General features: G+C 37.5%; 1 protein-coding gene across 6 annotated transcripts in view; it reads left to right on the forward strand.

Annotated features, from left to right (window-relative positions):
- ATP11A (ATPase phospholipid transporting 11A) overlaps positions 1-13,985 on the forward strand; it is a 1,534,794-nt gene extending 1,520,809 nt beyond the window's left edge. For 2 of the 6 annotated variants that reach the window (XM_044072636.1, XM_044072637.1), the window contains one exon: positions 13,604-13,682. Coding sequence is in view for 4 of the 6 variants with exons in the window: in XM_044072632.1 (XP_043928567.1) it covers positions 13,604-13,858 (255 nt within the window). In the remaining 2 variants the exon portion in view is untranslated. Of the gene's footprint in view, positions 1-12,794; positions 12,900-13,603 lie in introns of all 6 variants that reach the window. The other 4 variants (XM_044072632.1, XM_044072633.1, XM_044072634.1 and 1 more) reach the window with 3 other exon arrangements.
- The last annotated feature ends 3,515 nt before the right edge of the window (positions 13,986-17,500 follow it).

Here is a 17,500-nt window from a genome sequence, read left to right on the forward strand (position 1 = left end):
AAGACGCAGTCTGGGACATGTGGGTATGTGTATATGTATGTGTGTGTGTGTATATGTATGTATATATGTGTATATATATATATATATATATATATATATATATATATATACACACACACACACACACACACACACACACACACACACACACACACACACACACATATACAGAGAGAGAGAGACATATGTTTTGTTCTGCTGCTTCCCTTTTCTTTACATTGCCATGATTGCTACCTGACAGAGATTAGCCTGAAAAAAAAGAAAGACGTCACTTGTCCATAGTGCATGATCTGGGAATAAAGTAATAGTAGCAATTTATTGTAACAAAAATGTATACAACTAAAATTGTATAATACATACTGCTCCCTGTCTTATAAAACTAATATAACTGAATTCTGTTAATTAAACATTGTACATCCAGTAATTATCCCTTCCTCTGAACTCTGGCAAGTATGGCTAACACAATATATAAATAAACTGTCTGTATGTGAAACGTGTTTTCATGCCTTTTTTCATAATTATTTAATTTAATGTTTATTCTTACTTAACACTGGCTTGTTCCTATGTTGTACTATGCCACTTCCACTATTGTTTGTAACAGCACAGATTTGTTTCTTAATTCTTCAACTCTTCATTTTTATGACTGCATTTTTTATGTTTCATTCCTGTTCAAGATAGCTCATATTTTGACTCATAACATTTTCTGGGTTTTTTCTCTTTATTTTACTGCCACCATGTTTTGTTTATTGGTAATTCAATGTTTTTTCTGGTACTTCCACTTATGTGTTCTAAATTTTCTTCTTTGTTGCTCTTACATTGTCTTATTTTTTACTTTTTAACTGTGAGAAACAGACAAGAGAATCCTCCTTCTGCATTTGAGAAACTGTTGTTTGTCTTTCGGCTTTTCCCGGTTAGGGGTCACCACAGCGGAACTCCGGTCCGCTAGTGATTGGCAGTTGGTTTTTATGGTGCTGAATTGCCAGCCCGAAGCCCAACCTTCAACGAAGGCATGCCCACTCGACCGCAGGGCGGACATGCAGACTCCACACAGAAGGCACTCCCAAACCCAAGCCGAGAATCGAACGGGAGAACCTCTTGCTGTGAGGCAACAATGCTACCGCTGCACCACCGTGGAAGACTTCTGGATTAGAGACACTAAAACCCAAGAATAAACACAGAAGGCAACAGTTCTGAACAGGAATAATTCACATACAGTTAGGTTAAAAATTACTTTATTGTACAGCAGGTAGAGTAGCACTATCGACCTGCGTGGGGCTTCAGAAGTAACTGTAGAATACCGATCGAATGCATTACATAATACAAGGATACAGGCATGCATAGGAACGCCGACATTATAGGAAGTTCTTGTTTGTAGTTTTGGAACAAAGTCAGTTAAAGCCCAGAGCTTCCCTGGAGAGTTAAAACTAGAAGTATGTTAATTAATTTGGCAGTTATGCCTAAATAAAGATTCTACAGTAAACAAAAGTGGAAAAAGTGCCAGAAGTAAACTAATAACCAAAAATAAGGCACTGGAAGGTTCACCAGAGTAAAATCCACTGTTTTATTGATCGCACACAATATTAAAAACACGTAAAGCACATCCAGAATGCATTAACTGTATCACCGCGTTTTCATCACAGAACCTTCTTCAGATGAGCATACCAACTTCTGAAACCCCTTTATGTACAGAAACATCCCCAATTAATCAAATAACAAACTGTTATACTTTTAAAAACACAGTGCAAAAAAAAAAGATTTTTTTAAGATTTACGTATGAAATCAATTCTGACGAGATGAGATACTTGGACCTCAGTATCAGTAAGGCTGGAGGGAATTTCAAAACTAGAGTTTATAGAAAAGCAACATTTTCAAACTCTTACCTGTATTATACCAGTGCACACCCACATCACCAGAAGAAAGGGGCAATAAAGGGTCAGTTTGTTCAAATATCCAGAATGACCTCAGATGACAATGATTTTATTAATGAAATTGCTTATCTTATGGATTTCTTCAGGACTAGGGGGGTACCCAGAAAAACTTCTAGCAGAAGTATATAATGAAGTTTTGGAAGCAAGAAAATCTAGGTTTGCCCCCATTTTTGGGAGTGACAATCAGGACCTTGAAAATATTCAAACATCAGAGAGGTCAGGTGATAATGGGTACAACAGTGCTTTGGTTATCACTTATGACTGGGATTCTGGGTTGGTCAGAAACATTATAGAAAGAGAATGGAACAGATTTGCTAGTAAATCAGACCTGCAGTATATATTTGATAAGCCTATTAAGTGTATTTACAGAAGGGGACGCTGTATTAAAAACATTTTGGAGAATGGTACCCCTAGGGCAGATGTTTACCTTTCTAATTAAAGGGGCACATACAAGTGTGGTTGTTGTGCCCAATGCCCTTATGTCAAAGTTGGAGAGATGGTTCATCTGAAATGTAGAGACAGACTTATTAAGACAAATGGTTTTGCTAATTTTAATACTAATTGTATTCTTTATTTAGTCTTGTGTGACAAATGTGAAGCATTCTATATAGGCAAAACTGAGAGAAAATTAAAGTCAAGAATGTATGAACACAGGTACAATATAAAAAAAATGAACAGTAACAATTCTCTGTATAAACATACTTTGAACTGTGCAGGAGCTAATTTTTATTTTTATGTAATAGAAATATTGCCCATTGATCCTAGGGGTGGCCCTTGGGAAACACGCCTAGAATGCAGGGAACTGTACTGGCAACTAGTTCTGGAAGCTGCTAGGTATCCTGGTTTGAATGAGATGGTTTAATTGAAGCCAGTCTTAAAGCTTAGGTCAGTTAAACTTTAAATTATGTGACTGTCCAGCAGATGGTGATGTTTTACATTTTGTACGACGTACACAACAGTGCTTTACATGTGGTTTTACAGGGTTTTATATTTTTAAATATTTTTAAATATTTATTTTTTGTTTACAAGTTTTTACAAACTGTAAATAATTTATGTTTTTTTACAAGATTTCTGCTTGACCAACAAATGATTTTCCATGCACTTCTGTACTTATTGTGTTTCATTGTTTTGTGTATATAGTTTTTTTGCACTGTGTTTTTAAAGGTATAAAAGTTTGTTAATTGATTAATTGGGGATGTTTTTGTATATAAAGGGTTTCAGAAGTTGGTAAGCTCATCTGGAAAAGTTTTTGTGATGAAAACGCAGTGATACAGTTAATGCGTTCTGGATATGCTTTATGTTTTTTTAATATTGTGTTGTGATCAATAAAACAGTGGATTTTACTCTGGTGAACCTTCCAGTGCTTTATTTTTGGTTAAAAGATTCTACAGTAATCAGATCATTGTTATTCAAAAACGAGCATGCTAATTGGACAACCCAACCAGAGTGCCCATTGTAAATCGGGCATATACCGGTACAAAAAAGTCCAGCCTCTGAAGTACCACTGAGCAGCCAGACTTTCTGTTGGCATATGCAGAAGCATACCTGGTTCACCAAGTGCTCTGGGTTAGTATGAACGAGCACCACATTCCCTCCACTGTTCACGTGAAGATCAAAAAATAAATAAGCCAAATCGATGCATTGTAAAGTGATCATCTTATACGCCATTTAAGAGTAGAAAAAAAAAACAGAAAGGAAAATTGTGTTCATTTTTATGGCACACCAACAAGGTGGCAAGATGCATGACACTGTCACCCCACCACCACCACCACTGCTCCAGCCATTTAGGTCCCGTTTCTGTGCCCTGCCCCAGTCCTTCCTCAACATAATTTTTTAAATTGTAATAAATGTCGCAAACAGTTGCTACAGTTTATACCCTGCCTGCACGGAGTGCTACAGTGCTCTTGTTTTAGTTAAAAAAAAATATATATATATATTTTTCAATTGTAGCATGCTAGAGTTTATACCCTGCCTGCATGCAGTACTATAGCACTCAGGTTTTAGTTATAACAAAAAAAAAAAATATATATATATACATATATATATATATATATATATTTTTTTATTTTAAAATGTAGTAAACTGCTTGCTACAGTGTAGAAGCAATTGCTACAGTTTAGGCCACACATGGAGCACTACATCTCTCAGGTTTGACTGCAAATATAATAAAGGCTGGTACTGCATTAATGAAAAATTGGAATTGGCTAATTGTGACCCTCAACACTTTGGGCCCGGGGCAGTTGCCCTTCTTCTAATGCCCCAGCTACCATACTGGGCATATTCATAGAGGGCAGAGAAAAATACAAGAAAAATCAGGTACATTCTACAAAACTACAATATCAGAAACATACCAGGTTTTCTTTGTATTTGTCCATGGTCCCACATAAAATTTCAGCAGTGCAAAAAAAAAAAAATAGCGAACTGCAACGGACATTCTCTTTCCTCCATTGCTTCTCCAGCACTACAATGATGTACTATTCTAGTGTGGGAAGGTAAGTCTGTACACATGTGCAGTACATCAGCAAACTAGGAAGAATAAGGAGGAACACTACAGCAGCCGTATACAAAGATATTTAAGAAAAGTAATCAGTTTCTTTCTTAAATACTGTCATTGTATAATAGCAACAATCCACTCTTGTTTACGGGTATAACAAGATTTACCCACTGTTGGCTTTGTTTAATCACTCAGGCTTTGCCCTCATGGTCAACCCACACCAATCTTGGGTAAATTGTGACCCATACACAGTTGTGGATTGTTGCTTAATTTATTGCTGGATATAAATGAAAACTTAAGTATCACATACTTAAAATGCATACTGCCAAATTATAGTGGCATGCCTTACAGACGACATGAAATAAATCTGTTTCTTTTCCAATTTATTTTAACAAGCTTGATCATAATTGTGCGATTCATCACTAATTATTTTAGAAATTTTGTATTTATTATTTTTTTATTTCTTGGAAGTTATTACATTTTGTATGCTGTTTATGCATAAAGTGCATATTTGAATCTCCAGTATAGGTATAGTTTTTGTTAGTTAATTATCTAATTCTGTTTTCTAAAATTAAGAAGTTATTCACAATTAATTGTATGAATGCACTTTGCTTCTCATCTGACTTGATAGAAATCATGTGATCCTTGAAATTTATAAATAGTATTTCACAGTTAGTTTTGATGAAGTCCCACACAGGATGAAAGTGCTAAGCTAGCCATTGTATATAATAAAATATTTTTAACTTTTCGTTGGATATGACTTATTCCTGATCTGCATTTATGCTTGCTTTTTAACTGTACCATGCTTACTTTGTAAGTACATTTAAAAATTAAAGGTGTCTGTTAATGTGTGCATTTACCTGACCTGAGAAAGGTGAAATCTCAAGATGTAAAACTGAACATGGTGACCGATACTTCGAACTGTAGAGAATAAATAGGTCTAGCCTAGGTCAAGCAAGCTAAGACAGAGCCATTTGTAAAACAATGTCAGATCTGAATAGGCAAAACATGGTAGGACCATCATGATCTGTGGCAGAGAGACTAGCTGGCAAAGAAATTAAAAGGCAGTAACAGGTTTCTGCATACTAAATAACATCGATATGATATTACAGTGACAAAACACCAGTGGGTGAGATTTCTATAAGGAGGGTATGGTACTGACTTTGAACACCTAAAGAATGGTCATGGCAGATGTCAAGCTGAAAATGGAAGTAATACATGCTAAGGAACATGATACTGGAGAGAGTATGTTAGTCTAGCATTGTGTAGCAAAAGCAGAAAAAGTCATGTAAGGTAAAAGAATATAAGAATACAGTGATTTCCGTGCTTTACAGTAACAATGTTTGAAAATGAACTTAACCTTCTATTTATAGGAGGATCATTGTATATACTGCTGAATGTATGAAATAGTCCAGATGTAGAAAGAAATGCAAACTTAACTACAGTAAACTCTCAGTTAACCGACACCCATGGGTATTGGTAGATGCTGGATAACTGTAGTTTATAGTTGCTTGAGAGTTACTATTAATAATAAGCCTGGCTAATACTCTACCCTATAATAAGCCTGGCTAATACTCTACCCTATAATATTTGTTTGGTTTGACTTGTAATTAGGTTGGGGAGGGAGGGAATTTATTCATATCTTCCTTTTTAAAACTCTAAAAAACCCTAAAGACTTAAGGTATGTTTCTGTTGGGGGGGGGGGGGGGATAAAAAGTGCAACACATGAAAATTCTACTGTATTTATTTGATATTTTTTTGCTGGTAGCTTGAGTTTCGGTTAACTGACAGTTTACTTATAGCAGTTTAGTAATTTTAATGTAAAACTGTAATGTACTACCTACTATACAGTCACTTTATGCCTTTTTTGCCTTTTATTAAACTTTAGAAAAGTGCTGCACTTTTTGTTTCCATTTACTGCATTGCCTGTTTAACTAACCAGGCTTCGTATCTTTAGCTTCATCATCTTGGTCCAGTATGTCTACTCACTACTGATTAGCTTTTAACCAGTTAAAATGTTCAACCGCTGTAACCAGGAATTATCTAGTCTTTTGATCGTCTCCGATTCTGGAGAAAGAATTAATCTGCATTGTGTTAGGCTGTGATGTCAGGTAGCCTTAGGCTGAAGAAGTGTAAGCCATCCATCACTGTAGTTTCCTTGAAGATGTATATATATTTAATAATCAGTAAGTTGATTGCTTCAGAGCTGACATTAACCAGCAAATTACAGACAGTGCTGAAAAAAGATTTTATATATATCTCTTAATTGTTTACATCATTGTCTGCATCTTTCACAGTGTTGGTGAGCTAATACCTTTCAAGTGCAATTTGCTTGCTTTATATCACTTGCTAACTTCCAGAAAATTTGCATTTTACATCTCACTTAAAATGTATGCATTTCTCTTCCTTTCATCTCACCTCTCACATTCCCAGAGAAAAGGTCCCAATGCTATGCACGTTGTACAGAGTGTAACAGAATTTAGCTATGGTTTACAAAGGTGCAAACAGTCTGCAATAAGGAAAACATGCATTGTATTTAAATCCGCTTTCTTTAGCCTGTCACCTCCGAGCACCACAGAGCCAGCTGGGTCCTCCCATGCCCTGCTAGACAGGGGTCCAGGGAAGTAAATAGTGTGGGAAGAAATATCCAGGGAATTGTTATGGCTAGGCTTGTATAGGCCCTAGGGCCGATAGCCTAGTACCAACCTATGAACCTATGTTGGATTCTGTGGTTCAGGACTTAACTTTTAGCATAGGTTTCTGGTATGACCCACAACAATGCAGAAAGACAGGTTCTGATGCTGGCGCTGAGTTTGGTCCAGTGCTGTCAAATACATGTGGCACCATTGTTGAGTGCTCCCCATGTGTTAACCTTTTTCCTGACAACCCAACATTTCTATGGATTTTCTCCATGTGTGTCACCTCTGCATGAGTATATCCATTCTAGAGATGGAGGGGGACCAGACCCTTCCTCTAGACTTCTTTTGAGGTGTCAGTGGACCTGGAGAACCCAGTGAGTAACTTTTAGTTCTAGAAATCTTGAAGGTAATGAAGTTCAACATAGACTGGCCGGTGCCCCTCCCATACTTAAAAGTGCCTTAATCTGTAGAAGTAGTAGGCAGAACCCCTTTTCATCCCTCTGTGGAGGCTGTTATTAGGGATACCAGTTGTGCATTCTGAACGCACCTTGAATCTGATCCTGAAGCTCCCAACAAGGCAGACACCCCTCTCTAAGCAGATTTTATTAAAATTCTTACAGGGAATCCTAGTGTGGACTTCTTCAAAACATCCTTTTTCAAGCATAAGACCTGATGATTGCAGCATTTTGCCACCTTTCCACTAGGGAGTCTAAAATACTGAAGAGCAAGAATGTTTTTTTCTTGTGCCATACTGGAATTTATATCTCTCAGCTATTTGTCTCACGTGTAGGTTCCATACCTCCCTAATGATGTAGGCACTGGAAAACTTTCAGCTCACCCTGAGTCTAAACTCTGGGTACGGATTCCACAGTAGGTTACTATGTAACTTGCTTTAATTTGGGCTACGGAAGTAGGCTCAAGTATGTGTCTACATAAGATGACCTGTCTGATATGAGGCTAGCTTTATTCAGGGAGGATACTGTGTACTTATACTGGACACAAAAACAAAGGGAGGAATTCTGTTAGACCAGATATTACATAATCTGGTTAGTGACTTGCTGAATTTGAAGCAGGACCTCGTTACTGTTGAGGATTCTTATAATACAACTTTCACCCTTTTTCATCTTCTGCTATTATAGGACAGGACAGCACTACAAGAAGGAATACCCTCACAGATCAAGGAGGGCCTTTTAAGTGCTGTATGGCCTGCCCTCCTCCAGTAATGCCAGCTAATAAACTTTAGTGAGATGAGACCTGTCTTTCATGGTGCCTTGCATGAAAAGCATCTGATCCCACAGGGTGTCCATTATGAGGCAGAAACCTGAGTTATGTCCTACACAGAAAAGAGAACAGGTCACAGATCACATCATCTTTTCTCCTGCTCAGTCCAGCTGGATGTACCTGTGCACCAGCAGTGGTTTTGGCACTTCACCTCTGTCTTAATGTTATCCATGGAGTAACTATATAACCAAGGTGGCAAACCTTGTGCACCTCCCTGTAAACAGAGGTTATGCAAGTCTAACGGAGAACTATAGAATGAAACATCACCCTGTCATTACTTTCTGATGAAGTGAATCAACTCGTGAGGTATTCGATGAATCACTCCTGCAGTGGATAACTGAGGTTTTGGATTTCTGCACCATCCCTGGTTTGGTTCCTCTGGATGTATTTCACTCCAAAATCAGCTTATTTGTCTACTGAAAATGCAGTTTATTTTTTTTTTCTGTTGAGTAGGTAAAGGAGGACTTTGCAGTGGGCAGGCCTCTCATCACATTCTTTGCATTCGTTGTATTTCCCTCACTCACATTCTGTGTTTACTTCAATTGTTTATGAAAGAAAATCCAACACTTTTCCTTACTATTCTTTAGTAGCCAAGCAAGACATTTTTTCAGGCCAAGACCCTAGTTGTACAGACCTTTCCCATACAAGCCAAGGCAGACCCCTATAGATGGTGTGATGACTGCTTCCACCTCAGAGTATGGCTGTTCTTTACATCATCTTATTTAACTAGAGCTCTGGCTAGGAGAGCCAGGAGTGATTGACACCAGCTGGAAGTCTTCTACCTGAAAGAACAGTCTTGTCATTTGGAACTAGATCACTGTTTGGATGAAGTTGCATCTCATAGTGGCGTAGTTCGGTAGTTGCACGAGCTTGTACTTTGTTCAGCAGCACTTTATTCTTCTATTTTTACCTTTATGGAGAAACTTTGCATGCCGTAACATTGGAGATTGCTTCAAGACTCATTTTAGGGTTGCTGTACTTTGGTGGTAAAGGAATATTCTGCCCCGCCCACCTCAAAGCTAAGCCATCTATCAGTTAGTATATTTAGAACTGCAGGGTGAGGGAGTTCCTCGTCTCCTCACAGAAATTTTTTTTTTTTCTAAATTTGATTCTACTGTTCTGTTAATTACTCTGAGACATTATTGTATATGGTACTGGTATTACTTCTGGAGTGTTGGTATGTGTAGTTTCTGAACTCCTTACATTTCTCTGGCATCTGCATAATCTAGGCCTCAGCCAGTCCCTTGTTAAGATGCACAAGTCAGTTATTTCTGCCCGTCATTGCGCTGTGGTGGTCCAGATTTAACCACAAAACCAGCTGTCCATACAGTTCTTTGTAATAATTTTGTAGACGCCCCTGCCCTTTGAGCACCCCTCCCTCCTTGGAACCAGACTTCATGGTACATACATATATACATACAGATATTTCAAGCACAGGCATAAATGCCCTTCTGGCTTGCCAATATACTAAAATACTTGTTCCCATAATAAGTGATCAGGCTGTTCTTAAAAATATCTATAACTAGTGCTTGCTTTACTGTAATTTTGTAGTCTGTTCCATGCATCAGCTACTCTGTCAGAGAACCAATTAGTATACTTCTCATTCCTATAGAATCTTCTACATAGGTTATCTGATGATTCCCTAGTACTTTTTGATAATCCCAAACATTCCCAGAGGTAGATGTCCCTAAATGCCCTATATACCTGAATAAGATCACCTCTTGGATAGCTGTAAGAGAACACTGTACAAGGTCAGATATTTTAGTCTTTCATAATAACTTAAATTTTCACATCCATGGATGCCCTTGGTATATTTCCGCTGTACTCTTTCCAGTTTACTCATGATTGTCTTCTTATAGGGTTTCCATATTGTTATTTAGTCAAGTTTGGGTCTAATGTAACTAACAAACAATGACTTCAGTATGGACAGGTTCATTACGATGGACAGGTTCACATCTCTCTTCAGGTCAAACCCACTGGTTCAGCAGAGTTCAAGCTTCTTTAATGGCACAACCTTTGCTAGTCACCAGATTAAGTCATTTCCTTTTCAGCTCCAGGATGCCTTTGTGGAGTTTGCATGCTTCTTCTCCAACTGCGCAGGTTTTATTTGGGCACTCTGATGTCCAGCTACCTCTTAACAATCCGTAGGTTGATTCTCTTCCCAAAACTGACCTACATGTTTTGAATTTACTCAACTTCTTGCCTGAAAAGGGTCTGGGATGGTCAAGTCATTTACCCACTTAAACAGGTTAGTCAATAAATAAAAATTAAAGACAGGGAACCATAAATGGTATTTCAGAAGAATCTATAGTCCCTTAAAATCAATACATTATTTCTCCAGAAAGTGCTGTCAGAAATATTCTTAAGTCCATTGGTCTCCTTGTTTTCTTCTTGTAACCAAAAACCAAAAGAAGTAGACCATATTCATCTTGATGTGCTCTGCCAACTTAGGTTTACCTGATATGAGTGCCTAATTTTAAGAAGACAGAACAGTTTATCTCCTTTGGTCTTGGTAGAAGAGTCTTCAGTTGCCGAACAAATGCTTTCCAAACAGGCTGCCAAGTGCATTGTCTTTAGATATCGTGCAACAAAGTACCGACTGGAAAACTGGCATAGCTAATTCCATTGCTTATTTTAAGACTGCCTGTATTGCATACATTTGCACTATGGCCTTTTATTCACCTGTTCACACCTTCAGCAAGTGTTATTGGTTTGAAATGCATCTCCTGGAATCACACTCCCTTAACTATTTTGGTATTTTGAGACTTCCCTCCTAGCTGTCTTGGAAATCCTTCCACCCTTTGAATGTTACTGCTTATGACTGAGCTGTGTGATAGACCCATCACAGACAGTAGACTCAGTTAGAATGGATCTCTCTCGGCATAAACAGACATCCACCCACCATCATTCTCCTGTCCTCTGCCCAGTGGCTTCCAGCAAAATGTCCAGTATGTTATTTAATCGACCGCCAAGATGTTCAAAGACTAGAAGTTCGAACGGGGAAGTTTGAAAAATGAAAATGTCGATGCCACAGAAATACGAATTCTGTTGGCTGCTTCGAAATTTTCTCTACTGTGATGTGAAAGTTATGGATCCGGTTAAGGTAAGTGTGCGAGTGTGATGGACGTTGGGGTTGGGGTGCGGGTAAGGTATGTGTGCGATAGTGACAGACTTTAGGGTTAGGGTGCGGGTAAGTTAAGTGTGCGATAGTGACAGACTTTAGGGTTAGGGTGCAGGTTAAGGTTAGTGCATAGATAATTGTGTATGTAAGGTTTAGTGTACATTTATTAGGTTTTTGGCGTGCTTGTGTTGTGTGTGTGTTTTTCGGAACAGCAAATTTTTTCCCTGGGAAAAAAATTTGCTGTACTGAGGTTTTGATGTTGTCATATTTCGAACTTCCAAGTTCGAACATATGGTGTTCGAAATTTTGGATGTTCGATTATATGACATAGACCCTGTGGGACAGTGTACTTTATATATGCTTGTTAATGTTAAAATAAAATATTTTATTTCTTCAGTTGCCGAAAATGTAGTCACTTACTAGTAAATGTAAAGTGGCAGGCAAAGAATTAGGCAGACTGTTTTTCTATTGCATATCCTTAGACATTCAGAGAAAATCATGCCATATTACTGTGGGAGAGAGGATAAATTTACTTGAAGAGCCAACAAAAAAGTCCCTTTATGTTAGCTGATACAGAGTTTGTCTATAAATTTATAAGGTTACATTTACATAAAACACCTATCTAAATGAGTTGTGATCGATGCTCGCAAAAAAAATGCACTTTGTAAACTACTCCATTAAGTTTTGCATGGTACAGTAGAAGAGTGGTGACTGTTGTGAAGATGGTAGTCTATAATGATTTGGAGACTGTAGCCCTGTTTGTCATCTGACTCACTTTTTATCAAATGAGCCTTCACATGTATGTCTTTGGTTTCGGCCAATGGGCAGGCGGTCTTTTGCTTGTGTCATTCGTGCTCCTGAGTATGAGACTAAAATAATTTCTACTTTGTTTTCTTCCGTACTGGCTGTCCTACAATCCAAGTGTACTCTGAGACTCAGATCACTGCCAGTGTGAGCAAAAAATCCAGCATTAATCCCAGTGGCTTTGTATGGAGGAACATTGATGATTTAAAGTTCAGGCTTTTATAATTAAACAGTAATTTCTGCCTGCAGCTGTATAGATAGACAGGCAGATGGATAGATTAGTAGACAGATCATTAACTGATATTTATGCTGTGCCTTGTTTTTAATGGGTTTAAAGAATCCAGCATCCGTGTAGAATAAAAAAAATAATCTTTATTACTGTGTCTGCACTGCTTGTTCTTAGTAAAAGTGTACATAGATGCTGCCCGTTGGAGTAGAATGTACGTTGTAGGCATGCTGTGTGAAGAAAAATCATTTTGTTTTTACATGAACACTGGTGGTTTCAGTGTGTTTCCTCATCCTTTCAGAAGTTAATGACTGATAAATCATCTGTCAGTACTGTACTGAGCAACGGTGAACCTCTGCTCGATGGACCACACTCAACTTCTGATGCATGATTAGATCATTGATAGGTAACACTGTTGTGTACTTGTGTGCATCTAGTTTGAAGCCTTTTTATTGATATGCTGTGATATTACTTCTTAATCTGCTTATAAAATATTAATATGTTTCTGTGTACCACTAATCCTTCTGAAAAATCAACAGTTTCTTGAGCAATTTAAACATTTACCTTTTCCTCCTGCCTTCCTTTCTATATTTAACAGCTTCCTTTATTTTCCCAGAGTAAATTGCTTGGCTACAAAAATCATTACATGAAGGAGCAAAGGGGGGCACGCATTTTAATTATTAGTTTGATTGCTTTGCAAAAAATTAATAAATATTCTAAGTCTTTTTGTTTCAAAGCTGTTTTTTTCAACTGCTTTGAGGAAAAAAAAAAAACATTTGAAAATGGTAAACTGAAATCAGTAGTGTACGTATAGAAGATGAACATTTATATAAGCTTTTATATTATTTCCTGAAATTGGCTTTAAATGCTCAAAAAAGTGGTTAGAAGATGATGTTAAAAATAAAACAGATGTCAAAAATTCAAATACTGGTCTGTCAGAAATGCTGGTGAGACTACATTTGAATTATAGTGCCTCAGTTTAGGATTTGTGAATGGTTTTCTTGTTGGTTCAAAGCATTTGCTTCTGCCCGTCTCAATAAAATAGTTTATGCACACCATAGTATAATTGTATAAAATTATAATGCATTTTCTTTTTCCTTTCCTCAACAGAATGCTGCTAAACAGACATGGGACCACATGTCAGAATTTACACCCCTTGCCTCTCTCCAGAGTCCAAGCTACAACAGTAATGAACACAACATTACTAAAGCTACAAGGTCTTTGCCTCACTCCAGAACAGTGTTTAATTACGTGGAAGACTATGACTGCTCCCATAGACAGTCTGTAACTGACCATACAAATATCTACTACACCTCCAGAGCAGATTTGTTGAACAACAGGCCAGCTCTGGAAACATCTGTATAGCATACAGTTTCATCTGAAGGCAGGCCTTGAATCACTGTGCTTTTTCTAAACATTAAGTGTACTTTCTATGAGAGAAAGAAATACTGAAATAAAGACAATATGTAATTATACTGTGTTATAAATGTTAGACTTTGGTGACTCTGAGTTATTATATAAAGTTATTAAGACTGTTTGCTCAGGGCAGGCTTCCCTTTAGGTCTTTAAGCCTTTGAAAATAAACTCCCAAGACTCCACAGTCTGGTACTGTTAGCAATATGACACTAAAAGCACTACCTGTCCAATATAGCATATTCCATTCTATGTCATTCTTCATTCATTGTTACATTGAAAGTCTTTTTAATGTGGTGAACAAGTTGAGTTTTAAGAGAAACATATTGGCTGTAGGAATGAGTCATGGAATTCTAGCACATTTTTAATATTGTCTTGCATTGTGTTGAATGTTATTGATCATTTTCTTTTGGTTTATTATTTTGATTTCTGTAGAGGAAAAGGTGTTGCTTCCTTTGTGTAAGCTTCTTTTTCAGAAACACTTCCTAATATTTATTTGTCCACCTTCTTTTATTTTAAACGGTCAGACCAAAATATTTTGAGTTATATATATTGTTTCTTGTTTAATTTCACTGTGAATACTGATCTGAAAATTATTATAAAAATTACAGAGCCGATGAATCAATATTAACATGGTTTCTGGGTTATGCTTCTTTAGGCCTCTCTGGATAGTGTAAAGGGTTAAACCAGACATACACTATGAATGGAACGGAGTGCTCATTTTTCCTTAGCATCTCTTAGTAGAAATATGGCTTCTAACAGTCAGGAGGTATAAACAAGTCTCTAGATTCATGTGTACAGCATTGACTTCTACATGGCTCCCTTAAAAATAAATTTACTCATCCAAAAGTGACATACTATGACTGTCAGGGCAGTAGCTGAAAATGAGTACATTTCTTAGTTCTGTAGTGGTGCTGTCATTTGGAGAGGTCTGTACATTTGTTTAAATACAAAGAGGACATATGTCTTGTTTTTCTTGAGTGGTCTGCAAAAACATATTAAGACTATGAGTAAACATGGAAATGTGTTCGTTATCCATGATGCTTGCCATCATATTCCTTTCATTTGGGTAAATGGCTTATCTGTCAAGCTCAGAATGGGTGAAATTCCAAAATAGTATGCTATTACATGGAATGTGCCTTTCTTCCTTCAACATTCTTTATTTTAATTCTTGAATTCAGAGGCATTCTCCAGTTCAATTTATTTTGCTGCTTTGAATAGTAATTTAGATGTGTGTCCGAATAGTTGTAAGCTAATCGAACCAGCAGGTCAAGCTCTGAGCTTAACATAGATCTTATGAGATTTTTATTTTTCAAAATGCTGCCAAAGATTCTTCTGTATAATCATAAAAATTACAATGTGACTCTTGGTTCTTCTTCAGCTGAGCTTCTCCTTTATTGTGCGATCTTTTCAGAAGTTAGGTTTTCTCGCAATAAAGGAGAATCTCATTTGAAGAAGAAGAACCAAGAGTCACCGTGTCGTTTTTATGATTGTACAGGAGAATCTTTGGCAGCATTTTGAAAAATAAAAATCTCAAGATTTATGTTAAGCTTGGAGCTTGACATGATGATTCGATTAACTTATACCTTTTCGGACACACATCTAAATTGGTTTGGTGGTGTCAGTACAAGATACACACAAGGGAGAGCCTTGGGATACTGCTCTGATCATAGGAGCTTCCAGGTGGTAGGAAAAAAATCTGCTTTGAATAATACAGGTATCACACTTAAGATATCTTCATATTAGGCCTTTTAGTTGGTTTAGTTTTTGAACCATTTTTTTTCCAAGGCCCTTGAATATGAATTGAATTCAGCTTTGAGTGATTTTTAGATTAGGTTATTAATCGTTATGATGCTATCCTCTCCGTTCCACCATTAGTCGCATTCTTTTTGCTGTAAAATATTTTAAAACAAACCTCCACCCAAGTTTCATTTAAGCCAGAAAAGTCTAAGGTAGGAGATAGCAGCTTTAAAAGATGAGATAAAAAAACAACTTCTGTCTTAATTTGCAGTTTTATAACTGGAAGAATTCTGCAAAGTCAGATATTTTTTTCTTTTGCCCTAAGTTGATGATTACTCGGTGTTCTCTAAAAGGCAACAAACAGCCTCTGAATTTTGATCAAGCTAGTCCATATTTATAAGTGTTGTGTGGCTGTGTACCATTCATCTCTCGCCTTTCTTCTGCTCAGTGTCTGCCTTTTAATTCATTTCTGCCTAGGGCGATGACTTCTTATCTTTTACTTCAGTTTCACCGCTGCATGGTTCTCATTGTAATTTTGTTCAGCTCAGTAAGGATTTCATGGTGTTTTACACTGCTTTCGTGCCCCTTCCCTCCCTTTAACATGGCAACAAGGATTTGATTGTGCTACATTTGCAGCAATGTAATGAGGAAGGACACCAGCCCAGAGTTGAGTCCCGCAATTTTGCCTGATGTGGGGTATGTCTTATTCCTGAAAATATGGTTCCTAGGAAGTTCATCCAGAAGAGGAAGCACATTATAATGAAAACAGAAAAATAGGAAAATTAATGTGATTGGGGAAGCTTTTTTAAAGCTAAAAAATCCAGGGTGCCTCGTTCCTGTCCCAGTTAAACATTTACATTAAAGTTAACAGTAACAGCTCATCTGTCTTCCTTTTAGTCAGTACTGAAAACAAGTGTTCTTCAAGTCACCTCATACAACACTATGGTCCTGTGGTATTTGAACAATCAAGGAGGGATTTACTCTTGTCAGCTCTCTAGGTTTACAGTGATAATTTGTAAATGTATTATTTCTAAATGTATCACATTTAGTTGTCCATTCTATTAGATTTCTTTAGCACTGAGATTTTATTGGCCACTGAACAGAAGCTGAACAGAACACTTTTTGTCTAAACCATTTCAATGTGGATATAGCAGTTGATGTCTTTGTTTCTGTCTCATCAAACCCACTAGTTATTACTTTGCTTCTTGCATCATCTCCACAAAGCTTAGACTGCAGTATACATTCCCTCACCCTTTTCTCATTCAGAAAATCGTGCTGAGAGCAAATCTGATTTGCAGTTCTCATCCTTTAGTCAAGACAGCTTGCATTTTCTCTCATACAGCAAAAGGGCACATTATCAGACATCTGTTCTGCTAGGAAGTTACAACTAATTGAACTTACTGCTGGGAAAGTTCTTCCATACCCATCTGAAGTCTCTCTGACTCTCAAATTGGAGGATGAGGAGTTATTTAATACACAGTAGTCAGTTCCTCAGTTCCTAGCTGTCATGTCCAGAGGGATGAAAGCCTTTTGTGACCCAAAATACCTGTGTGTAGTGTGTTATGTGGGGGGGAAGAGCTGGCTGGAGAGGATAGGAGGGAGTGACTGTTGCCATCTTACCCATGCTGGGGAGATGGTGGCGGGAGGGCAACTTGGTCCACATCAAGACTGACACTTAGGAGATGTTGGATGTGACAGCAGGCAGCGATAGGGCAAAGGACATGCTCTCATTAAACAATATATGTGCTGAATATGTAGACAGGGAGATACAAACTTTAATATAAGAGTGAATGGTCCAGTTCCTGAATTGTGAGAATTTTGCATCACACAGGTGCTGCGGAGTGGGTTTAGGCT

The sequence above is a fragment of the Protopterus annectens genome, chromosome 5.part0 (genome assembly GCF_019279795.1).
Source record: "Protopterus annectens isolate FY-2018-M chromosome 5.part0, PAN1.0, whole genome shotgun sequence".
NCBI classification, from domain to species: Eukaryota; Metazoa; Chordata; order Ceratodontiformes; family Protopteridae; genus Protopterus; species Protopterus annectens.